This window comes from Chrysemys picta, chromosome 9 (assembly GCF_011386835.1).
Source record: "Chrysemys picta bellii isolate R12L10 chromosome 9, ASM1138683v2, whole genome shotgun sequence".
NCBI classification, from domain to species: Eukaryota; Metazoa; Chordata; order Testudines; family Emydidae; genus Chrysemys; species Chrysemys picta.
The window spans coordinates 21,599,132-21,623,937 of record NC_088799.1 but is presented as its reverse complement, the minus strand read 5'-3'; the positions used below and the strand labels follow the sequence as shown (position 1 = coordinate 21,623,937).

At 45.1% G+C, this 24,806-nt stretch overlaps 1 protein-coding gene across 8 annotated transcripts in view; it reads right to left on the bottom strand.

Moving 5' to 3' along the window:
• KPNA4 (karyopherin subunit alpha 4) overlaps positions 1-24,806 on the bottom strand; it is a 79,560-nt gene that overhangs the window by 5,378 nt on the left and 49,376 nt on the right. For 2 of the 8 annotated variants that reach the window (XR_010590342.1, XR_010590343.1), the window contains exons 16-18: positions 18,284-18,378; positions 17,098-17,216; positions 14,179-15,139 (exon numbers count right to left, since the gene is read on the bottom strand). Coding sequence is in view for 3 of the 8 variants with exons in the window: in XM_042853713.2 (XP_042709647.1) it covers positions 17,118-17,216; positions 18,284-18,378 (194 nt within the window). In the remaining 5 variants the exon portion in view is untranslated. Of the gene's footprint in view, positions 1-14,178; positions 15,140-15,301; positions 17,217-18,283; positions 18,379-24,806 lie in introns of those variants that run through there. The other 6 variants (XR_010590341.1, XR_006175264.2, XR_010590344.1 and 3 more) reach the window with 3 other exon arrangements.

Below are 24,806 nucleotides of genomic sequence, written 5' to 3'. Positions count from 1 at the left end.
AAAGACCAGACAGGCTTATTAAATTGGTATAAGTGAGTTGCTAATCTGTTAGCCAAAATTATGGGTGTCATCCATAATTAGAAGGATAGATGGAGCTGAATTGGTGGAATTAACTGACAAGTTTTTGATGTGCTGATACATTCTTAATAAGTGTTCATAGATCACGGAACTAAACATTTTACTAAACTGTCGTAAATGTGGGGAAAACAGTTCCATGCTGTGATCTGGCATTGGTGTTGTTGATATAACATAATTAATTAAAAACCAGAAAGCTTCACTTCTGTCCAGAGTACTAGAGCCATTTTGAATCATGTTTATATAGGCTAAATTTATTTTTTAGCCCCAGCTTGCTCTGTAATATAACTATTTAACAACCATTTAACAATGCTCTTTTCTATAAACTTAGACTGAAAACCAAGTGCTCATTACAATTAACAAAATAATCATGTATAATAAAAAAGACTTCATATTGAATATGGATGGCAACATTAATAGCTTGAGGAAAAAATACTCCTTGTCTTGTGCTTATTTAGAAACCCAGAAATCATTGAGTAGAGGATTGTAAGAAAACCTGAAATTTAATTATCTTTACATAGGCTGAATTTTCAGCAAATTTTTACTGTAGTTATTGGAGTGATGTTAATTCTTTCAGAGTTTTGTGTATGTATCCTGTGACTTACTTTGGCAATAGCCAAACCTTATTGGCTACCAGCAGTAGTTTGTAAACTTTACACATTTTCTGCTACTAAATTTCCTTGAATAAAGTCTATTTGATCCAGATGCAGGATTAAAAAAAAATAAAGAAATCATTTGCGGCCTTGTGACCAGCATTCTTGCCAGTAATTTGGTGCCACACAGTATAGAGACATGTCTATAGTATGTATGTATGTAGCGTATGGACTCTCTGCCATTGTCAAGTACTGAAAGGAAGAGGTTTTTCTTTCTAGTATATATCATTTTCGTTCTTTAATTCTCTGTATAACTATAGTATGTTTATTATAGGGGGAATTGGTAGCAACTCCTATATTTAAGTTGTTTAACACTTCCTACTGCAAATGGTTCTTGCGATCTTTTTTTGAGATGCTCTGACACATCCAGTTTGCCTTTGAAATTCTGTAGAGAGAACGCCCTGGGACTAGAGAGATGCCTTTCACTACATTCTCCTCAGGTTTGGCTAGGTTACACACGCTCCTAAATACTGGCATTTCCCTTCTTTTGTTTGTGCTCATCAGGAAATTATTTGGCAGCCTCACACTGTAATAGTCAAAAGGTGAACCTTCTAACATTTTAATGAATCTGGCCCACATTGTTGCAATCAGCACTGTCCAGAAAATATGTGGACCACACTAGTTTGGTGCTTGCAATAATATAATCCTAATTCTGTGATTAAAGACCAATTCCGCAAATACTTTTGCATGTCTGTTCCTTTGCTCATATGAGTAATTCCACTGAAATCAACTCATGTGAGTAAAATTATACTCCTGCATAAGCATTTGCAGGATCAAAGCCTAAATTATCTAATGCAGTACACATGCAGACTACTATAGCTAGTTTTTTTTCTTCTTTGATTTCCATAGGGCTTACTTATCACTGATAGTGAAATGTCTTCTCTGTATAGGCTAGAAGGAAGGTAAACTGCCAAATTGTCAGAATTCTTAATACTGGGGTTGTTCTAAAACTTATTCAAAAGCAAAGAAGATTGTATTTTCCCCATGAGAGAGGAAGCGAGGATAGGGACAAATTAAAAGCTCCAAGTTCTCCCAGTCATCTAGCTGAAGTGATAACTATAAAGAATGAAGTCTTGAGGAAGAGGTGGAGGAGAGAACAGGTAGCTATCAATTTAAAGGGGTTTCCTCAGGGCACTGAGAACCAAATTAAGGTGATATTGGGTGGCCAGGTTCCGTACAGAGGGAAACAAGTTGTATTAGCCCTTGAGGAATCTGGCTCTAGTGAGATGGGCAAAACCGGAGAAGTCTTTGATGGTTGAACGGAAAGCTATAATAGTGGCCAAATATACTCTGTCTGAGATTAGTGATGGAGCTTATATCTTTAAATTAGGGCTGTCAATTAATTGCAGTTAACTCAAAAATTAATCCCAATTAAAAAATTTAATCGCGATTAATTGCACTTCTAACAATAGAATACCAATTGAAATTTATTAAATATGTCTGGCTGTTTTTCTACATTTTCAATATTGATTTCAATTACAACAGAATAAAAAGGGCACAGTACTCACGTTATATTATTATTTTTTATTACAAATATATGCACTATAAAAATGATCAACAAGAGAAGTAGTATTTTTCAAGTACTGAAAATGCACTCTCTTTATTGGGAAAGTGTAACTTATAAATGCAGATTTTTTTTTTGTTACATAACTGCACTCACAAACAAACTTCAGAGCCTACAAGTCCACTCAGTCCTACTTCTTATTCTGCCAATTGCTAAGACAAACAAATTTGTTTACATTGACTGGAGATACTGCTGCCTGCTTCTTATTTACAATAGCACCTGAAAGTGAGAACAGGAGTTTGCATGGCACTTTTGTAGCCAGCGTTGCAAGTTATTTACATGCCAGATATGCTAAACATTCATATGCCCCTTCATGCTTCGGCCACCATTCCAGAGGACATGCTTCCATGCTGATGGTACTCATCAACAAAATAATGCATCAATTAAATTTGTGACTGTACTCCTTGGGGGAAGGAGAATTGTATGTCTCCTGCTATGTTTTACCTGCATTCTGCATATATTTCATGTTATAGCAGTCTCGGATGATGACCCAGCACGTTCCTTTTAAGAACACTTTCACAGCAGATTTGACAAAATGCAAAGAAGGTACTGATGTGAGTTTTCTAAAAATAGCTACAGCACTTGACCCAAGGTTTAAGAATCTGAAGTGCCGTCCAAAATCTGAGAGGGACGAGGTGTGTGGCATACTTTTAGAAGTCTTAAAAGAGCAACACTCTGATGTGGAAACTACAGAACCCAAACCACCAAAAAAGAAAATCATCCATCTGCTGGTGGCATCTGACTCAGGTGATGAAAATGAACATGCGTCAGTCCACACTGTTTTGGATCGCTATCAACCATAACCCATCATCAGCATGCAAGCATGTACTGTGGAATGGTGGTTGAAGCATGAAGGGACATATGAATCTTTAGCGCATCTGGCACATAAATATCTGGCAACGCCAGCTACAACAGGATAGCTCCATGCTTGAAAACCATTTAGGAACCATGACTCAGCCAGGATAGTGCTATGAGGATAACCTTCGCTCTTTCAATATTGAGTAAAATATTGAGAATGCACTAGTTCTAAAGTTTTAGCAACTCTGCACATGAGGGAATCTTGCTATACCCTGACAGTTGATATAATTCATCACTACCTGGTTGACCAGCATTAACCTGATGGAGTGGCCCTGTACTGTGTGAAGGAAGTGTTGACAAGCACATTGAACTGCTCTCAACTCCAGGATGTTGACATGGAGCAGGATCTCTTGTGCAGACCACTGGGTGTGGACTGTGGCCTCTTGGTGGTAAGTTCCTTACAACAGATTCTTTTTTCAGATGGGGGGGGGGGGGGATCTGTGAGGATGAGGTCCCCACACAGATTTTCAGTAGGTCCTTCCACCACCTGAGGGAATCCAGAACTTTGAGGTACTGTGATGCATTTGGAAAGACTGTGTCTGCTTAGGATGTACACAATCTGTAGGCACCTGAGATGCAACCGTGCATGAAGTATGACAAATGTGGAGGCCAACATAGGCCTCAAGAATTTTAGGTACATCCTTGGAGTTGTTTGTGGGCTTTGTTGTATTGTTGAGATTAGACTGGACAGAGTAGAGAATCTTTCTTTGGGGAGATACAACGGCAGTTATGGAGTCTAGAGTGACTCTGATTAAATCTATTCTTTGGACTGGAGTCAATGTAGACTTCCTCCGACTGTTGCGAAGGCCCACGAACTGAAATAGGGTTAGAGCCTTAGAGGTTGCCAACTGGACCTCTGGATCTGATCGATCCCTGAGGAGCCAATCATCCAGTTATGGGAATATTGCTTTGTCACATTGATTTAAATGGGCCTCCACAGCTGAGAGAGTTGTGGAGAGCTTGAAGAAAAAGACTGTGAACTGATAGTGTTCTAAGCCAATTATGAAACATAGGAAATCTTTGTGGGATGGGTAGCTAGCTATATGAAAGTAGGCACCTGGAGGCTGAAGGCAATGAACTAGTTTCCTGATGGGATTATAGTGACTAGCATCAACATCCTGAAGTGCTGGGAAAGTATATAGCTATTCAGGTTCCTGAGGTTGAGGATTGGCCTTCATCCTCTGCCCTTCTTGGGAACTAGGAAATAGTTGGAATTGAATCCTCTTCCAAAGAATTGTGGGAGAACCGCTTTGATCATCCCCAAAAAGTAGAAGAGACTGGTTTTCCTGTGTTAAGAACTGTTCATGAGAGAGATCCCTGAAGATGGATGAGGAAGGGGGAATAGTGTGGAAGTGTATGGAATATCCCATATTGATCAACTCAAAGATCTATTTATCTGAGGCAATGTTCCCAGGCTGAGAGGAAGTGGGATAATCTGTCTCCAAAGTAGGGGTGAATGGAATCATGCAGCACAGGATCCGGGAAAATATGTAGCCCGAAGTCCTCAACCGAGATGTCAAAACTGATTATTAGAGGGAGGTGCAGATGAGGATGTAGAAAGGGGCATTCCTTTTTTTTTTTTTTTTTTGCTGTGTAGATCTCCTCCTCTGAAAGCCCAAAGGTCTGGGGAAAGTCTTTTGCATATGGTACTGAATTGGTTTAGAGTGCTGTGATGCTTTGGACCTACTAAACAGTCTGTTGCAGGAAAAAATGGTTTGTAACCTTTGTAACTGCTCTTTGAGAGGTGTTGCTCATATCCATTCCAATTACGTGTGCTCGCGCTGCGTGCATGATCGTCGGAGAATTTTCTACCCTAGCAACACCCAGTGGGTCGGCTGTGGAGCCCCTTGGAGTGGCGCCTTCATGGCGCTGGATATATACCCCCGCCGACCCAGCGCCTCCTCAGTTCCTTCTTGCCGGCCACTCCAACAGTAGGGAAGGGGGGCGGGTTTGGAATGGATATGAGCAACACATCTGAAAGAACAACAGTTACAAAGGTGAGTTACCATTTTTTCTTCTTCGAGTGCTTGCTCATATCGATTCCAATTAGGTGACTACCAAGCCTTACCTAGGCGGTGGAGTCGGAGTGAGACATCGCTGAGGGCAAAACCGCTGATCCGAATGCAGCATCGTCTCTGGACAGCTGTACAAGTGCATAATGAGCGGCGAAGGTGTGGACCGATGACCAAACCGCCACTCTACAAATGTCCTGGAGCAGGACATGAGCCAGGAAGACAGTCGAGGAGGCTTGGACCCTCGTGGTGTGGGTGGTGAGGCGCGGCGTCGGGGCACCAGCCAGGTCGTAGCAAGCACGAATGCAGGACGTGATTCAAGAGGAGAGACGTTGCAAGGAGACTTTCATCCGGTCGGCCACTGCAACGAAGAGCTGCGTCGTCTTCCTAAATGGTTTCGTACGCTCAATATAGAAAGCAAGGTCCCTGCGTATGTCCAAGGAGTGCATACGCTGGTCTTGGCGCATGGCATGCGGCTTAGGATGGAAGACCAGGAGAAATATATCCCAGTTCACATGAAAAGCTGATACCACCTTGGGAAGAAAGGCAGGGTGGGGGCGAAGCTGCACCTTGTCTTTATGGAAGACTGTGTATGGAGGCTCAGACGTGAGCGCCCTGATTTCAGAAACACGCCTTGCTGAAGTGATGGCTACAAGGAAGGCTGTCTTCCAAGATAGGTAAAGGAGTGAGCAGGTAGCCAATGGCTTGAACGGGGGCCCTGTGAGCTTGGAGAGAACCAGGTTAAGATCCCACGCCGGAACGGGTTGGCGCTGCTGTGGGTATAGCCGGTCTAAGCCCTTGAGGAATCTGACGACCATCAGGTTAGAGAAGACCGAGGAAGTGTGTTCTCCTGGGTGGAACGCCGATATAGGGGCCAAGTGAACCCTGACCGAAGATATCGCCATGCCCTGCTGTTTTAGGGATAGGAGATATTCAAGTATAAGAGGAATAGATGCCTGCAAGGGGGGCATGGCCCGCTGCTCGCACCAACAGGAGAACCGTTTCCACTTGGTTAAGTAAGTGGTCCGTGTAGAGGGCTTTCTACTTCCCAGCAGAATCTGTTGCACTGGATGTGAGCATCGTAGATCTGTCCGATTCAGCTATGGAGCATCCACACCGTAAGGTGGAGCGATTGCAGGTCGGAGTGACAGAGTCGGCCGTGGTCCTGAGAGATAAGTCTGGGCACAAGGGAAGTGTGATCGGAGTTTGTACCAATAGCTCCAGAAGCGTGGTGTACCAGTGCTGTCTTGGCCAAGCTAGAGCGACTAGAATCATATGTGCCTTGTCTCTGCATAGCTTGAGCAGCACCTTGTGGACCAGTGGGAATGGAGGGAAAGCGTAGAACAGCTGGTCTCTCCACGATAGGAGGAAAGCATCCGACAGGGAGCCCGGAGATCGCCCTTGGAGGGAGCAGAACACGTGGCACTTCCTGTTGGCTTGTGAGGCGAACAGGTCGACCTGGGGAAATCCCCACCTCTGGAAGATGGAATGGATGATATCCGGGCGAATCGACCACTCGTGCGTCTGGAAGGATCTGCTGAGACGGTCCGCTAGAGTGTTCTGGACTCCAGGGAGGAACGATGCCATGAGATGTATCACGTGGGCAATGCAGAAGTCCCACAGGCGAATGGCCTCTTGGCATAGGAGAGACGACCGGGCTCCTCCTTGCTTGTTGATGTAGAACATGGCCGTGGTGTTGTCTGTGAGGACTGACACGCAATGGCCATGCAGGAGACCGAGAATTGCCTGACAGGCTAGGCGCACCGCCATCAGCTCTCGAACATTGATGTGCAGAGCTAGTTGGAATGTGGTCCACAGGCCCAGGGTATGGTGCTCCCCGAGGTGAGCGCGCCAACCTAGAGATGAAGCGTCCGTGACCAGGTGCAGGGAGGGTTGTGGGGCGTGAAATGGCATTCCTGCGCAAACTGCCTTGTGATTCAGCCACCAGGTCAGAGAGGTCAAGACTGAGTTCAGAACCGTGACCACCATGTTCAGGTTGTCCCGATAAGGACGGTACACCGACGATACCCAGGCCTGAAGTGGGCGAAGCCGAAGTCTGGCATGCCTGGTTACGTAAGTGCAAGAGGCCATGTGTCCCAACAGGCCGAGGCACGTCCTTATTGTGGTGATCGGGAAGACCTGGAGTCCGTGGATGATGTTTGTGATGGTGTGAAACCGAGTGTCTGGCAGAAGAGCTCGGGCGACTCTGGAGTCTAAAACTGCCCCGATAAAATCTATTCTCTGGGTTGGCTCCAGAGTGGACTTTTCTTTGTTGAATAGAATGCCTAACTCGTGGAATGTTTGTAGTATTATCTGGACGTGAGCTTGAACTTGCTCCCTGGTGCGGCCACGCACCAGCCAGTCGTCTAGATACGGAAACACCTGTATCCTTTGTTGACGAAGGTATGCTGCCACGACAGCCATACATTTGGTGAACACTCTCGGAGCCGCGGACAAGCCGAAGGGAAGGATGGCAAATTGGTAGTGCACATTGTTTACTACAAATCGAAGGAAGCGCCTGTGTGCGCGGTAGATTGCTATATGAAAATATACGTCCTTCATGTCGAGGGCGGCATACCAGTCTCCAGGATCCAGGGAAGGGATGATGGTCCCCAAGGAGACCATGCAGAACTTCAACTTTACTATGAATTTGTTGAGTCTGCGTAAGTCTAAAATGGGTCACAGACCCCCTTTTGCTTTGGGGATCAGGAAGTAGCAGGAGTAAAACCCCCTGCCCCTTAACTCTGGGGGAACCTCCTCTATGGCCCCCATAGAGAGGAGCCCAAAAGCCTCCTGTGTAAGGAGATGCTCGTGAGAAGGGTCCCTGAAGAGGGACGGGGAGAGGGGGTGGGAGTGGGGGAAACTAAGAAAACTGGAGAGCTTATCCCCTCTCCACCGTGCGAAGGACCCAATGGTCCGAGGTTATAAGGGACCAAGCACAATGGAAACGGGAGAGGCGATCCTGAAAGAAAGGAAATGGACCCTGGGTAGTGGCTGGCACGCCGTCCTTGAGCGCACCTTCAAAAGTTTTGCCTAGGTCCTGAAGGTGGTCTAGGAGGGCCTTGGTTCTGACCGGGTTGGGGGCCGGTCGACCTGCGTCTACTACCTCGTCCCCGCCTTCTGGGGAAGTCCTGTCTCGGACGAGGAGGAGGAGGGTAGAACCTTTGCGGCTGGGGCCTAAAGGGCCTGCGCTAGGGTCCTGGGACATGCATCCCCAGGAGCGCATGATGGTTCTGGAGTCCTTAAGGCTCTGCAACCAAGAGTCTGTCTTGTCCAAGAACAACCCCTGGCCCTCGAACGGCAGATCTTGCAGCGTCTGCTGCAGTTCTGGCGGTAACCCCGAAACCTGGAGCCAGGAGACGCGTCTCATGGCTATCCCAGACGCTAGTGTCCTGGCGGCCGAGTACACTATGTCCAGGGAGGCCTGCAAGGAGGTCCTAGCCACCTTTTTACCTTCCTCTACTAGGGCCCCAAACTCTTCCCTCGAGTCCTGGGGGACCAACTCTTTAAATTTACCCATGGAATTCCATGAGTTGTAATTGTACCGACTCAAGAGCGCCTGTTGGTTTGCGGCTCTGAGCTGCAGACCCCCTGCTGAGTAAACCTTGCGTCCAAACAAATCGAAGCGTTTGGCATCCTTCGATTTGGGCGCTGCCGCCTGCTGACCATGACGCTCTCTTGCGTTCACTGAGGAGACTACCAGTGAACATGGCAGAGGGGGTGTATAGAGGTACTCATTGTCTTTAGAGGGGACAAAGTACTTCCTCTCTATACCTCTGGCAGTGGGAGCGATGGAAGCCGGGGTTTGCCATATGGCATTCTCGTTAGCCTGGATCGTACGAATAATGGGCAACGCCACCCAGGATGGGGCATCAGCTGACAGGATGCTCACCACTGGGTCCTCCACCTCCACCGTCTCCTCAGCCTGTAGGTCCATGTTCCATGCCACCCTACACAACAAATCTTGGTGGACACGGAGGTCTATTGGAGGTGGGCCTGAGGCTGTTGTACCCGCCACCGCCTCATCTGGGGAGGATGAGGACGACGCCTCAGGGGGTAAAGGATCCATGAGGGTCCGGCTCCAAGGGTCCCTGATGTGCAGGATCCCCTGCACCGGGGTCTGGGGCCTGCGTGGGTGTCAGCAGTGGAGCCTCCATGCCCCCTGGGGGAGGACGGAAGATGGTGGCCTCAGGGACCCTGGGCTCAGAGTGTGCCGAGCGAGAGGCCGCTGGTGGAGCCCCTTGAGCTTGGTGATATGCCCATGGGGTCCAGAAAGACCAATGTGCAGGGTCCTGTCTAGGGTCCTCTGCCCCCTCCTGCCAATGACCCAAGTAGTCTGCAGCCTGACCCTGAGCAGGGTATGCTGATCGGGGAGCCCCTTCCGACGAGCGAGACGCCGATCTTGAGGGCCAGGGCGGTGCCAAGCGTGGTTGCAGGGGCTCGTCCTGGTACGGTGCCGGTCCACAGGCGAGCAGTCTATTCGCGGTGCCGGTGAGCGGTACCGGGATCGAGAATGGTGCCGATGGCCATGCCGGTACTGGGATCCAGATCTGGATCGCGAAGATGAAGACCGTCTGTAGACTCGGTGCCGGGAGCGGCCTCGCGAACGGGAGTGGCACTCATACCGGTGCCGGGAACTGCGTCTGGACTCCGACCGGTACCGATGCTCAGATCGGTGCCGAGAAGTAGACCGGTGCCGGGAGGAAAATCTGGGCTGCGAGTACGACCGGTGCCGAGATGAAGATTGGTGCCGGGACTGCGAGCGGCGTCGGGACCTGCTCCGAGACTGGGAGCGGTGCCGTGAGTCCACGCTCAGAGATGGAGGACGTATCAGGGCAGGCTTGCCCCTGGATTGCACAGTACGAAGGGGATGCGGTGCTGCGGGCTGAGACGGCGCCGGCTCCGTGAGGGCGATGAGGTCTTTCGCCGTTGCAAAAGTCTCCGGTGTAGAAGGGAGACAGGGCTCCACCACAGGACGAGGCGGTGAGCCAGTCCGCACCGGACTCAACGGCCCTACACCCGGTGCCGGAGTCAACTGTGTTGATGATGCCTGCACCCTCTGGCACTCCGAAGCCGGGCGCGGCTCTACCACCGGTGCGGGGGGAGCCGGAGCCTGTTGGACGGCAGCGTCTTGGGTCTTGCGGGGTCTTTTATGTCCCGGAGACAGGGAACGGCACCGAGGGGCTTGTGGCGGTCGCGGTGCTGAGGGAGGACAGTGCCGTGGGGCCTTATCTGCGTCTGCTCACGGTGCAGTACCGGAGGGTGCCGCTGGGGCACTGCGCACCGAGGCGCTCAGTGCCGGAACTTGGCGCGCCGAAGGAGAATCTGGGCTAAGTGCCGCCTCCATAAGGAGCTGCTTAGGTCTAAAGTCCCACTCCTTTTTGGTCCTGGGCCTGAAAGCCTTGCAGATCTTACACTTGTCCGTCTGGTGAGACTCCCCTAAACACTTCAGACAAGAGTTGTGAGAGTCTCCCGTTGGCATAGGCTTAGCGCCAGGAGCCTTGGGCATGAGCCCGGCTGCGCGCCGGGGGGAAAAGGGGGGATAATAGCCCCCTTAACCCCCGCTATTTATAACTACTCTACAAATTATTAACAACAAACTACTAATCTAAGGAATATAACCAACAACCATCTACAAGAACGAACGAGTAAAACTAGGGAGAGTGGAGAACAGCTATGCCGCGCTCCACAGTTCCAACGACTGTCACGGGCGGTAAGAAGGAACTGAGGAGGCGCTGGGTCGGCTCGGGTATATATCCAGCGCCATGAAGGTGCCACTCCAGGGGGCTCCACAGCCGATCCACCGGGTGTTGCAAGGGTAGAAAATTCTCTGACGATCATGCACGCAGCGCGCGCACACCTAATTGGAATCGATATGAGCAAGCACTCAAAGAACAAATAATTCCTAGAGACTGTAAGGTCGCCTTTGAGTCCTTCAGGGTATGGACAAAGGAGTCTGTCTCAGCATTAAAGAGCTTGGGTCCTTCAAACGGAAGGTTTTCAACTGTATTTTGCACTCCCCTCAGGTGACTGGAAAACTGGAGCCAGGATGCTCTCCTCATAACCACTGCCATGGCTAAGGATCTAGAAACCGTTCCCAGAGCAGCCTGGAGGGAGGGTTTTGATATCAATTGGCCCTTCAAAATGAGTGCCTAAAATTGTTCCCTCTGGTCCTGTGGCAGATGTTCAATAAAATGTGTGAACTTGAAGTGTTAAAATCATATTTTGCAAACAGGGCTTGGTAGTTTGCCACCTGAAATTGGAGAGCCCCCCAGGAAGTCTAAATGCTGAACTCCTTACCATAGGAGAGGGTCTGGAGTGTTCCCCCCCCCCCCCCCATTAGCTGCAACCACCATCAGGGAATTGGGAGTGAGGTGGGAAAACAAATGGTCTATTCCCATAGCCAAAATATAATATAGATGGGCTGGATAGTGGCCGGTGTTTGCAAACTGTGCAACTAGGCGATAAGCAGAGCCTTCATTGATCGGGAGGGCGATTTTCCCGAGGGGGGATATTTAAAATGTCCACAAAGGAGTGTTGAGACTCCTGGATCTCTTCTAATAGAATCTGGAAAGATTCTGCCAGGCATTCATGCAGTCTTGGAAGGCCTAACAGTCATCAGCATTAAGAGGGTGGTGGAAACATTACTGCCTCATCAGGAGATGAAGAGGACTTCACAGATGGGGGTGAGCTTCCTCTAATCCATGGGTCCTGCTGTTCTTGACTGCCTCCTGGTGTCAAAGAGGCATATGAGGGGACAATCACGGATCAAAGATTGGTCAATTGGTGCCTGAGAGTGCTGTGGTACCAGCAAGTATTGGGGCTCTTTCTGGCTCAGAGCCTATAAAATTGTTCACTAAGGAAACCACAGGAATTTCAGTAATCCCACTGAGGTGGTAGATGGGGGAGGATCACCATAGGTACTCAACTCCTAGATCTAGGGCATCTGGTATGGCTCGGAAGATCATCTTCAGCATACTGGTTCACGAGGGTGTGATGGTATTATGCCGAGTGGCCGTGTAGCAAGACTTCGGAGTCTGAAGAGGGGGCTGAAAGGGGCAGCATCAGACATACGTACTGGTACTGAAGGCCTGACTAGGGTTCAGTCTCGGGGACCGCAGTTGTAGGTGTCTGAATGGTATCAGAGAAGGGGCTTTCATAGAGGCCCATAGCAGGCTCCAGTACTTCTTGTATGAAAAGTTCCTCTGGGGAAAGAAATCTGGAGAGTGCAAGAGGGCTATAGTATCAAAAAGTCTGAGTCAGCACCAGAGCCTAGAGAAGGGGTTAGTGCTGAGGTGATGCCAGAGGGGCTTTTAGAGAACTTCTTTGACATCATAGCTGTGGTGCTGTAAAGGTGATGGTACCAGACCATGAGTAGGCAGCTTGTGCACATGCTGGCACCACAAGGCAGCAGTTGGTTCTGAGGCTGACAGTTCTCTGTGCTGTCTATGAGACCTCGCAGTATGCTGCTTCTTGTGTGAAACGAAACCAGTAGCTTAGTACCAGACACAGCCTCAGTTGCACCCCTAGAGGGACACAAGTCTCAGTGTGGGATTTATGGAATGACCTACCCCTCTTCCTTGTTTCCACAGTTGGGGAAAGAGGCTTCTTCTTGGATCACTTAGCTTCTGAAGGCGCTGCTCGAACTGCAAGAGTCACTGCAGTGGCCTAGGGGACAATGTATGATGGGGTGGGAAGTGGACCCCACTGGGGCTAGTGAGCATTCTATTAGAAGGAACTTCAGTGCAGCTTCTCTATCTTTTTGAGACCTGCCTTTAGATGCCATACCCATATCTTGTCAAAGTGAAAGGATTGTATCTGAGGCAGCCTGAGTACCCAGGGTTATAGGAGAAAGACCTCTGGCAAATATGACAGGGCTTGAACGCCAGGGTCTTTAGCATAACCTGAAGGTCTAATGGACTAAAAATAGGAATCCTAAAGAAAAAAGGGTGGGTAAGTCCCCCACCAACCACAACTGTGTTGAAACTAAAAAGAAATAAAACTAAATAAAGTAAGGGGGGGGGGGGCGCGGGAAAAGAATAAATCACTGTGTTAGAAAGGCAGGAAGTGGAGTACAGCAGACAATTGCTCCATCTCAAGTCACAGGCTCATTCTTTGCTGTTTTGCTATTAAGGTCTCAGCTAAACCAAGTATAAATTAGGTGCAATCCAGCTCTATTTAACAATTAAAATGTACTTTGTTCAAAAGACTTTAGTGCCTTACCACACTGTTTGAATACCCTGATCATTGCTAAGAGTCAACATTTCACCAAATATTTATCTGCCTCTCCCTAACTTTCTTATATAGCATAGAACATAATTGGAGTAAAAACACTTCATAGCAGGATACAGTGTGTAATTCTACATTACACTGGAAGAGAAATGAACGTACAAGAAACCCTCTTCTGATGTGAAGTTAACATTGAGAAAAGAATGCAAGTACAAAGACGTGGGGCAAAATCCTAAATTAGTATTTGGACACCTAAATAACTGGCCTGATTTTAAAAATTGCTGAGGTCCCAGTAGCTCTGATTAATGTAAGTGATGCTCAGCACTTTTGGAAGTCAAGTCTATTAGCCATTTATTTAGGTGGTCTAAGCAGTCTAATTTTAGGCATCCAATTTTACAACATCATGGCCATTATTCTCTAATGTACTAGTTAGAACATATTTTGCTACAGGGGCACAAAGGTGAATATTGTAACTTAAAAGTACATTTTCCTGGAGCTTAACTACTTAATTGGTTTATGGCTGATGTTTTCAGCCGTCTAGAAAGTACAGTAATTGGTACAAATTTAAACCTGTTAGAAAAAAAGCTTGTAAGAGCAGTTAACTTATAAAAATCAATTGTATATTAACTAAATCTATTAAACCACATGGACATTCTAATAGGTTGACAATTTTAGATTTAAGTTTTATAATAAATATTGCATGCAAGATCTACAAAAATATTAATTGGTATGAAAAGTCAGTAATTTCTTCTGAAAGTCAGGCACAAAAATAAATAAATAAACTCACTTTTGAAAATGATGTCCTCTGTAATTCAGCAGTCCTTCTGTACAATTAAGTTTAGTTTTTGCTTTCTTTACCAAAATCACTACACTGTATAAGCTCAACAATTAGGAATACAAAAGTTTTTTTTAATAAAAAATCATTAAAAATGTGAAGAGATTTAATCCAAGTCCCACTATTAAGATCTGAACTTATTTAGGTGCTTTTGAAAAATCCGAGTGTAATGATATAGAATAGAGGCAGTAAATGAAGATGCCTCTACAGGTAAAGATATGGCAACCATGCTGAACCTGAAACACTAAACCAAGGAGGCACACTGTCCAATGAATAGGGGACTAGTCTTCAAGTCAGGAAACCTGGATTCTACTCGCAGTTCTGCTACCAACATGGTGTGAGATTAGGCAAGTCATTCTATACCTCAGTTTCCCCATCTGCAAAACTATAAGGATGCTTGCCTTCCCTTACTTTGTAAAGGATTTTAGAGCTACTTGTGAAAAGGACTGTATGAAAACTCAAGTCAAATTGTGTTTTTTGGGGAAGATTTAGGTATGCAATTGAAAGTAAAAAGAGATAATATAGGTGCATCATAATTACTTAAGATGCAATTCTGCTCAATGTTAGCAAAACATCTGATGGAATTACATACTTAATATACTGTATGATTTACATAATGCATGAAAGTACCCAACTTTCTTATGTCGGTGCTGAAGCCGTAACTTCCTCTGAAATGTCCCTCATTTCAAGTACCACTCATTTTAGTCCCAAACCTATTTATGTTCTATACAAATTGTGTCTTCTCACTTATTATTGCACATTATTTTATTAGATATAAACAGGGAGGTGAAGTTGTAGAAAGCTATTTACATTCTTTAGTTCCCTACATGAATAACAGTTCATATTCTTCTCTTTGGGTCTGTCTCTTATATTGCATCCCATATTTGGGCCTTTGGCAGGTTGAGAGGTATGTCTGAAACACATTAAAGGGTTAAAAGGGTACGGAAGTAACAGTTAATATGAACATTTTGTTAAACCAACCATTTTTTTCTGCTTGTGTACACAAATGCTTTTTAACTTCTTCACTACAATCTGAGTTTATACAAAAAGACACACACCAAATAATACAACACTGTTTTAAAGGTTTAACGTTTATTTCCCCAAGACAGCCTAGCCTGCACTCTACTTAGATAAATTTCACAAGCTAGTTTTCTGCTGCTTCTAGTTTTAAACTTTAACCATGTTTCTGATGACAAGGAATGCTGTAAAAATACTCTAGTCCAACAAAGAGTTATGATCACAAAATAATCTTTATCCATTCTACAGTGTTTCAGAATTGCCAGTTGATTTTAAAACACAAGGTAGATATAGATGCTAATGGTGACTAATCTGGTATGTTTTATTATAGCAAACTGTTGTTCATGCAACACTTGTGCTCAAAGGGGAAGGCACAGCATTTCCTACAATGAGCCACCTTATAAAGAGTTCTCCTTTTTGTATAAATTTGTAATGTCACCTTTAATTTAGTGTGCAGAACCTCAAAGCTGAGGCATTACTCCAATTATAAAAACACTTGCATGTTTTTTATGCAAGTTTTAAAAATACAAAGTTTTCTCTCTAAAGTGGCTCAAAATAGATTGTTCATGGCTGCCTACATCTAAGATAAAAAGAGTCTAAAACAATTGGACAGATTAGGCATATTATTAAAGGTGTTCAAACCAGGACTTGGATTTGTACATCTATTCACACCTCTTCTTCAGTCTTTATTCAGCAGTACATATGCACCAAATTTCATTTTTAGAAGTTTCCATATCATTTTCATAGAAAACAAAGTTTGAAAACAAATAACATTGAACAGCACGGTATTCTACCACAAAGGAAACATTTGGTTACAGGACTCAACAAAATCTAAAAATGAGCTATGCTGTAGGTTACCACATGCAAAGAGATCATTATGTTATCTTTGAAAATGAAAAGGATGATGAATTTATTACATTTTACTGTTTTCTACTATTATGGCAACTTATGTACTGCAACACAGTCTATTTGGAGGGAAATGTATGTTTTTTCATGCAAAAATCTACACAAATTTGTTTTGATGATATGGAAAGCTTTTCAGAACATCAAACATTCATCTGGTGCAAATGCACAGGGAAGCCTTCCTGAAAATTCTGACTTTACAAGCAACTAATAATAAGCCATACAGGAAAGAAATTAAAAATAACTAAAAGAAACAGGGGAAAAAAGAAAATAAAACAGGCTGCAGGAGTAAACCAGAGTCTGCTGCTAAACCGGTCTTTATTTGTGTGTCCAGTGTAAGTTAACACTTATGAACTCATTTTGATAATTTGCTAGGTTTATTATCAGCCCCCTGAAGGCGAATCAAGCTTGCATGCGTTCACATACAGCATCACAACCATACTCTCGTACACACGCCACTCCAGGACTAGGAGTCTGCTTCACGAGTGAAGAGCCCCAGGTTTGAAACATGAGTCTGGCTCCACAGCTGAGTCCAGACATTCATTCAATGTTGTCCATTCACACGGTGCTTCATAGCAAGGCCTGGGCTCATTCTCCTTGGACTTATATGGGCATCCTATTCTCTTTTATGCTTACAAAGCTTGATGATAATAGTACTGCATTTTCCCCCCCCCAATTGCTCTAGTAAGTCATTGTTCCTTCTCAGGCACTGAAGATCTTGGACCTGTAGCCCTTTTTCTTTGAACAATCTAAATAAGCATTCAGTGAAGTTTTTCATTACATTTTGCCACTCATTCTCACTCGCACCCACTCGCCATCTTGACTTCATTTGGGCTTTTCTGTGATTCCAAATGAAATCTTCACATTTTCTTTCCCGATTTAATGCAGCAGCGGATCCCATGAGCCAAGATTGATGGGTCAAACCATTTTTTATTCAGTGCTGCATTGTACCTAACTGCCAAAATATCGCTCTAAAACTGGAACCCTTCTGCTGGTACATTGGCAGATGAATTGAAACCAAATGTTCCACCTTGTATTGCCTCTGGAACAAGGCTAGGATCTTCATCAATCTATAAAAAAACAAAAAAAGTACTTTGAATGGGTACAGATAAGACAAATACTGGTTGAAACAAGATTTACATCACAGAATGATTCTAATGCTTGTCAGACTAGATGAATTTTTTAAACAATAGATAAAGCTAAACTATAGATGCTGATTTCGCCTATTTGTAGTAGTTTGACACCATATGGTCCACAATCAGCAATACTATATTTACATACCTTTCACCCTGAATCGCCCTGAAGCACTTTATGAATTCAAATATGAATTACAAACTTAATGACAGAGAGGGTGTAACAACACTATTCGGACAAGAGAAGAAGAATCGAAATTGAGGGGGCAGCCCGGGTAGATAAACGTGCTAGTTCTAATTCAGTTAGCACACTAAAAATAGTAATGTGGACATTACAGCACAGACGGCGGCACATATTTGAATACTTCTAAAATGAGAACACCACCAGACTATTCTCAGGCTGACTGAACTACCCAGCAATGTCTTTGGTATTTTTGACGTTATAATGTTGTTTTAGCATGTAAGTTAGTATTTCATCTGGACATCCAAATGAATCCGGATTAAACATTGTTCATGTACTGGTTTTTGTTTTAATGAGTGAGTATTAGACATTTCATGTACTCTACTCTCTAATTCTAGCCTGTGATTTCACTTTTTAAATGGCTGCTGAATAAAGTTAAATAGAGATTTTTGAAGTTATCGAGCCTGCTAATTTGGTGCTACCAATTTTGTTTTTCTTGCTGTCAACATTAATGTCTTTCTTTTTACTCTATTTTATAGATAAAGAGAGAAAAGGTTATAATTTCAGTAAGATGTTTTGTTTTAGAGCATGAATCATTTATTTGTATCACCTGAGAGAATATTCAGCTTTGGGAGTATGCTCTTCGGTAGCAGAATAATAAAATTGCATAACCTGACACTATGTTACTCAGAGACAACCACAAATAATGCTATAATGCTCACACAGATTTAAGAACTGTTTTATTATCTCCTTAACCATGTTTGTAAGCAAAGATTAAATATGATTGAAAGCAGAATAGATTTCACTGCTACTATATACTTACATCATCTGAAGAGAAGAATTGATCAATGATCTCATAAGCCAGTTTGTAGATGTCTTCATTTTCATGATTTTGTAGCTGTTCAATTTTCTCCAGCCCTTTAAGAAATATTTAAGAGATGGAATTAAATCAAGCATTAAAATATAATAGAATCTCATGTATCTGACCCTTTATTAGGCTCCACATTAACTGGAGAGGACTCCAGGGCCAGAAGTGGGCAATCTCTCTTGTGGCCACTAGATGCTGCTGCTCATCGCACTTTCCCATTCTCTGGATTTTTGATGATCAGATCTGGCCCTGGTCCCAATTAGATTGGATAAACAGGGTTCTGCTGTATTATATTTGACAACCAAACACAACCTGCTCCAGACACATCATGATAATACAAGTTCTAAATTAATGGTGCTTATGTGCTATTCTGTGAATTATCAAATACTTTTTTTTATTATTTAAAAATACCATGGGAAAAGTCTGCAAAATGATTTAGGTTCAACAGATCGTACTCAAACTTCATTTTGTTCATCTTAGCTACAAAGGCACCTCAAACACCAATGCGAATAAGGAAATCTTTTAAAATGAGAGTCACTGGGATGAACTGGACACAATATTTTCCAACTCCATTTCATGAAAGATAATCAGCTCTGTAGTGTGCACCCTGCTTTATTGGGAATCCTGAAGGGACAACTGGCTTTAAGGTATAACTACACAGAAGTCATAGGAAACCGTCAAAAGGGTTGTGTGTGTTCTGGTATAAAATTGAGGCTTCTTTTAATGCTTTTAGTACATAGTTGAACCTTACTCTTTAGTGCTTTGAAATATTCATGATTAAAGTCAGTAAATCCATAACAAAACCAAACTCCAAGGTTAAGTATGAGAGAGAGACATGGTGGGTGAGGTAATACCTTTTACTGGACCAACTTCTGTTGGTGAAAGAGAAAACCTTCTGAGCTCCACAGAACTCTTCTTCAGTACCTATTCATGTGCCTAATTGACTATAGTTAAGGCTCCTTGTTTGTCACAGATTCCGTGACTTTCTGTGACCTCTGCAGCGGCTGGTGTGCCTGGCCCAGAGGCCACCTGAGCAGCTCAGGGAGCTGCTGGAGCAATGTCGCCCGCCCCCTCCTCCCCCACGCCCACAGCAAGAGTTTGGGTGTGGGGGGGCTCAGGGTTCGGGTGCAGGGCAGTGCTTACCTAGGACAGGCTCCCCGTAAGGGCTACAGGAACTCCCTTCCCTCAGCTCCTAGCTCCATGTGCTGCCTCTGCTGGCAGGCACCACCCCCGCAACTCGATTGGCAGCGGTTCCCAGCCAATGGGAGCTGCAGAACCAGGGCTTGGGGCAGAATAGGGACAGGGCCCCACATTCACCCCTTCAGTGTACATGTGCATAGGGAGAGGGGTTCAGATCCCCCATATCCTTATCCCACCATGTGTGCCAGGATCTGGAGCCTCTTGCCTGTCAAGAGGGTCTGAGACATTCTCCCAGACCCACCTGGTGAGCTGAGATGGACGCCTATGCCTCTCTGGAGGTGTCTGAGCTCCGCTCTCTGCCTCCCTTTATGTGCACCAGGATCTGGGGGATTCCTGCCCATCTATGGGGGTCTGACCCCCTCATGTGCCCCAGCTTCTGGAAGGAGCATGTCTTTCAGGGGTGGGATCTGTGCCCCTCTCCTTTCCACCACCATGTGAGCTGGGATGTTGGGGGGGTTCCCTGCCCCATTCCCTAGCACCACCCCATCTGAGCCAGTATCTGGGGAAGCTCTGCCCCTCTGTATGGGGAGTATAGAACAGGTATGTTTGAAGAATGTACCAAGAACACACTACTGACACTGGTGTGAGGAGATGAGAATGAGCATGCTTGACCAATAGCAGAAACTCTCCCGGACTGTGAAGGGGGGATGAGAACACCCACTGACATGAATGGAGCAGTTCACACATCTCATTTTTCAGGCTATATTAATCTCCTTCAGGCAGGGTGGATAAAAATCAACGATTTAAAAAAAAAGAAAAAAGAAAAGAAACAACATTTTTTGGATAAAAAATGCTTTTTGAGGGAAAACCCTGTTGGGGGTGGAATACATCTGGACAAGGAGAAGAAGTCTGGAGATAAATCTGAGAAGGGAGGGACAGGCAGTAGAAACAAAAGTGAAACTGTCCGAGCAGCATATTCCAGAAGTCTTGAGATCTTTCTGAGTGTAGCCTTCATTGATTTGAGATCTACCATACCGTTCTCTCACTAGAAGGGAAAACCTATAATGGCAGCAGGCCATAAAAGAGACCCAGTGTGGGAATATTTTAATGAAGTTCCTCTACCTGTGGGTAAGACAGGCAGGCATGCATGCAAAATGCAAACCGTACAACAAAGAAATGCAAGGCCTCGTTACCCAAATGAAACAACATCATGAGAAGTGTTCCTTCTCAAGAGGAAGCTGCGTTGAAGATGATGAAAGGAACATGTCTGAACATACAGGATCTGTTATCCATCTAGATGTGGAAGGCAAAAATAGCTGCCACATGCACCCTTATAGAGTTAACAGCCAAACTCTTTCAGATCTAGAAAATGGTCTAGTATGAGGTCCAGGGTTCTCGCTTTGGAAATACACCTTTCCTACAATACCAAATGGAGAAGCGCTTCCACTTAGCCAGGTAAGTGTTTCTAGTCAAGAGATTTCGGATATTCAGAAGCACCTTTTGGACATCCTTCGAGCAGGATTTTTCAAAAGGCTTCAGCAATGAAGCAGCCACACTGCTAGATGGAGAGCTTGGAGGTTCAGATGAAGCAGACGTCTGTGGTCCCCTGGGATTAAGTCTAGATCTAACGGGAGGGTTAGAGGAGCAGTCAAGTATCAGTGTTGACGAGGCCATGCCGGTGCTATAAGAATGAGGTGAGCATGGTCTTGTTTTATTTTGAATACTATTCTGGGCAGTAAAGGAACCGAAGGGAAGGTGTATGGAAGGAAATTCTTCCAGGATAGGAGAAAGTCATCTGTCAGTGAGCCTTGGCTGAGCCCTCTCCAGGAACAGAGCTGAGGACATTTTCTGTTGGTTCTTGTTGCAAACAGATCCACTTGGGGAGTTCCCCACAGACAGAAGATGAACTTGGTTATCTCTGGATGTAAGGGTTATGTTGATGGGAGAGGGATTTGCTCAGCTGATCTGCTACCATGTTCTGTTTCCCCGAAAGGTAAGCTGTTTTGAGATGAACTGAGTGTGTTGTACAGAAATCCCAGCGGCACATTGCCTCCCTGCAGAGTTGGTTTGACCATGCCAGTCCTGGTTTGTTTATGTAAAAAACAGGGTCGCTGAATTGTCTCAGAATCAATAGATTCTTTCCCACTATGTGGGGGAAGAAGGCCAAACAGGCTGACGTACCACTCAACTCCCTGACACTTATGTGAGATTCTACATCTTGAAGTGACCAAAGGCCCTGCATCTGTGGGGATTCTATAGGAGCTCCCCAACCCAGAGAAGATGTGTCTCGGTAGTGGGCAGAGAAAAGGAACCCCCGCACAAGTTTTCAGAGCGTCCATCCACCAATCTAGAGATATCAAAAGTAACTTTGGCACCTGATCCATTTTGTCCAAATGGGGACAACTTGGAGTAAACATTGATTCTAGCCATGCTTGCAGCTTTCTGAGGCGTAGCCTGGCATGCTGAACTACATAGGTGCATGCTGTCATATGACCCAGGAGACTGAGGCAGGTGTGTAGTGTTGAAGAGGTTTGAGTAATGGTACCACAGGATCTAGGTGAGGTGAGGTATAACCTGCAGGCATTGGCACCGGCTGCAAGCCTTCTGCTGTCAGCAATACCAGTACTAAGAGGCTAAGCAAGTCTTTTGCAGCGGCATGCGCTGCCAGGGTGATTGGGATTGGCACCGGCTGCTGAGTCTGCAAGTGTCCTTCAAGGAATGGCATTGATAGACATGGCACGGACTCCAGAGGCAGTGAGACCCCTTGGGAGGTGATGAGTTTTCCAGGGGTGGCCTCTCTCCTAAATGCTTTGTGGAGTGTCTGCTTCGGTCTTGCTTTAGTACCAACGCAGAAGAGCAAGAGGTGGAACCTGAAAAAGGTCCGAGTCTTTTTTTTGGTACAGGGGAATGGGACTGAGGAACTACAGACGTCTGTTGGGGTACTCCGTACTGAACACTAAGTACTTGGGGCACTTTACTCCTGTGACCCTCTCTGGTGGAGGTTGAAGTGCTGCTTCCATAAGCAAGAACTTAAGCCATGCCTCCCTATCTCTTTTTGAATGGGGTTTGAAACTTTTACAGATGAGACGTGTCACTGATGTGGGATTCTCCTAAGCATTTCAGGCAGGACAGATGCAGGTCACTGACTGGAACAGGATTTGCACAAGTCTTGCAAGACTTAAACCTTGGTGAGCACGGTATCATTTCAGTACCAGTACTGAAAGAGTACAAAGAGTCAAAAGAGACCAAAAATGGAAACCTAGCTGTAAAACCATCAAAAAGTGACTAAAAAACCCAACCAAACAAAAAACTTACTATACTTAACTATATACAAAGAAGAATGAGAGAAGTACTTGAATTAATCAAGTCTGCATTTGCACCAACCGTCAGTGGTGGCAAGATGGAACTGGATGGGGATGAGGACAGCTCTGCTCTCTTATACCAGTACACAATGGAATGCAGCAGAGGGCACTCAAGCCACCCAAATAGATACTACAGAAGGGAAAAAAACAACAACAGACATCTGTTCACAGGGCGCATACACACTTACAATGGATATGACGTGCAATTACTCGAAGAGCCCAAACTTCACAAAGCCAGAAAAAACAGTGTTAAGGTTATGTGGGAGCGTACGTTAACTATCCCTCTTAAAGTGATGCTCCAAAACACCCATAACATATTTGCACCCTGCCTTTTCACTCTATAGGAAAGGAGCTACCCTGCCCTATAGTAAAATACTTAGCCTATACTCCTAACAGAGTACCACACTTATATCCTGTGAGTAAGTGTAAAGTGGCTGTTAAATTTCACATCTAAATTTATACTTGTCCTTATCCCTCAGTAAACCCACAGACTGCTCTCATAACCCACGACTGCTGATAATTCCCGTGTCAAGATTCTCCCCATCCCCTAGCACCTTGCTACTAAATGGTACCTCTACAAAGTAATTAAACACCCGTGGCTGGCCTGAGTCGCTGACTTAGGCTTGCAGGGCTGTAAAATTTCTGTGTAGACGTTTGGGCTTAGCCTGGAGCCCGAGCCCTTGGACTCCACAAGGGTGAGGGTCCCTGAGCCCGAACATCTACACTAGAAGAACAGGAGTACTTGTAGCACCTTAGGGACTAACAAATTTATTTGAGCATAAGCTTTCGTGGGCTACAGCCCACTTCATCGGATGCATAGAATGGAACATATAGTAAGGATGGATCTATATTATATATATATGCACACACACGGAGAACATGGTGTGTGTGTGTGTGTGTGTGTGTGTGTGTGTGTGTGTGTGTGTGTGTGTGTGTGTGTGTGTGTGTGTGTGTGTGTGTGTGTGTGTCCTTACTGTATGTTCCATTCTATGCATCCGATGAAGTGGGCTGTAGCCCACGAAAGCTTATGCTCAAATCAATTTGTTAGTCTCTACGGTGCAACAAGTACTCCTATTCTTTCTGCGGATACAGACTAACACGACTGCTACTCTGAAACCGAACATCTACACTGTAATTTTTAGCCCCTACAGCCCAAGCCTGAGTCAGCTGACCTGGGCCAGCTGCAGCCATGCCTCAGGTCTTTTTTTCCAGGATAGATGTACCCTAAAACAACCTATCACAAGTTTGAAATAAAATGATGCATCTAGCTCCTCAGAGTTCACATTCTCCCCTTTCCATTACTCATACACAAGGTGAGTGCAAACTTTGATCTCACATGACAATCACAGCTCTGTGAGGCTTCTCAAACTAATCCCCATCTCCTCAGCTCAAACACACCCCTTCCAACCTGTCTCACCTATTGCCTCCACTGTTAAACCAGTCAACACAGCTACAACTCACAAACTGAATGCAGCTGCAGAGTATGCAGATAAATCTCAGTAGCTATTCCCAGCTCCAGGGGACCAGAGTCGAAGTTACATGAGCATGTATCATAACTCTATATTTACTGGTTTTCTGAACTAAATGTTCTGCAAGGACGTGAGCTCTCACTGGGCAGGTTAACTCTGCATTAGCAATATTTTCTGCCATTTTATCTACTGAGTGGCAAACAGCAGTTTCTCCTTCTTGTTGCTACCATTTCCCCATAGGATGGATATATATATGAGAGAGAGAGAGAGAGAGAGAGAGAGAGAGAGCGCGCGCGAGGCTCGACTACCTATGGACTTGTTCCTGATTAGCTGCATGTGTGTATATTTACTCTGGAATACATTTGTTCCTGTTTAGTTTAATCCACTTTAACACGTGTAGACAAGCCCTTAACTGCAGAATAATGTCAGATATAAAGAAAAAGCCTGAGCTGTGTCCTACTAATCATACTTATCAAACAAGTAGTAAATGAAGATAGAAGTAGCAGA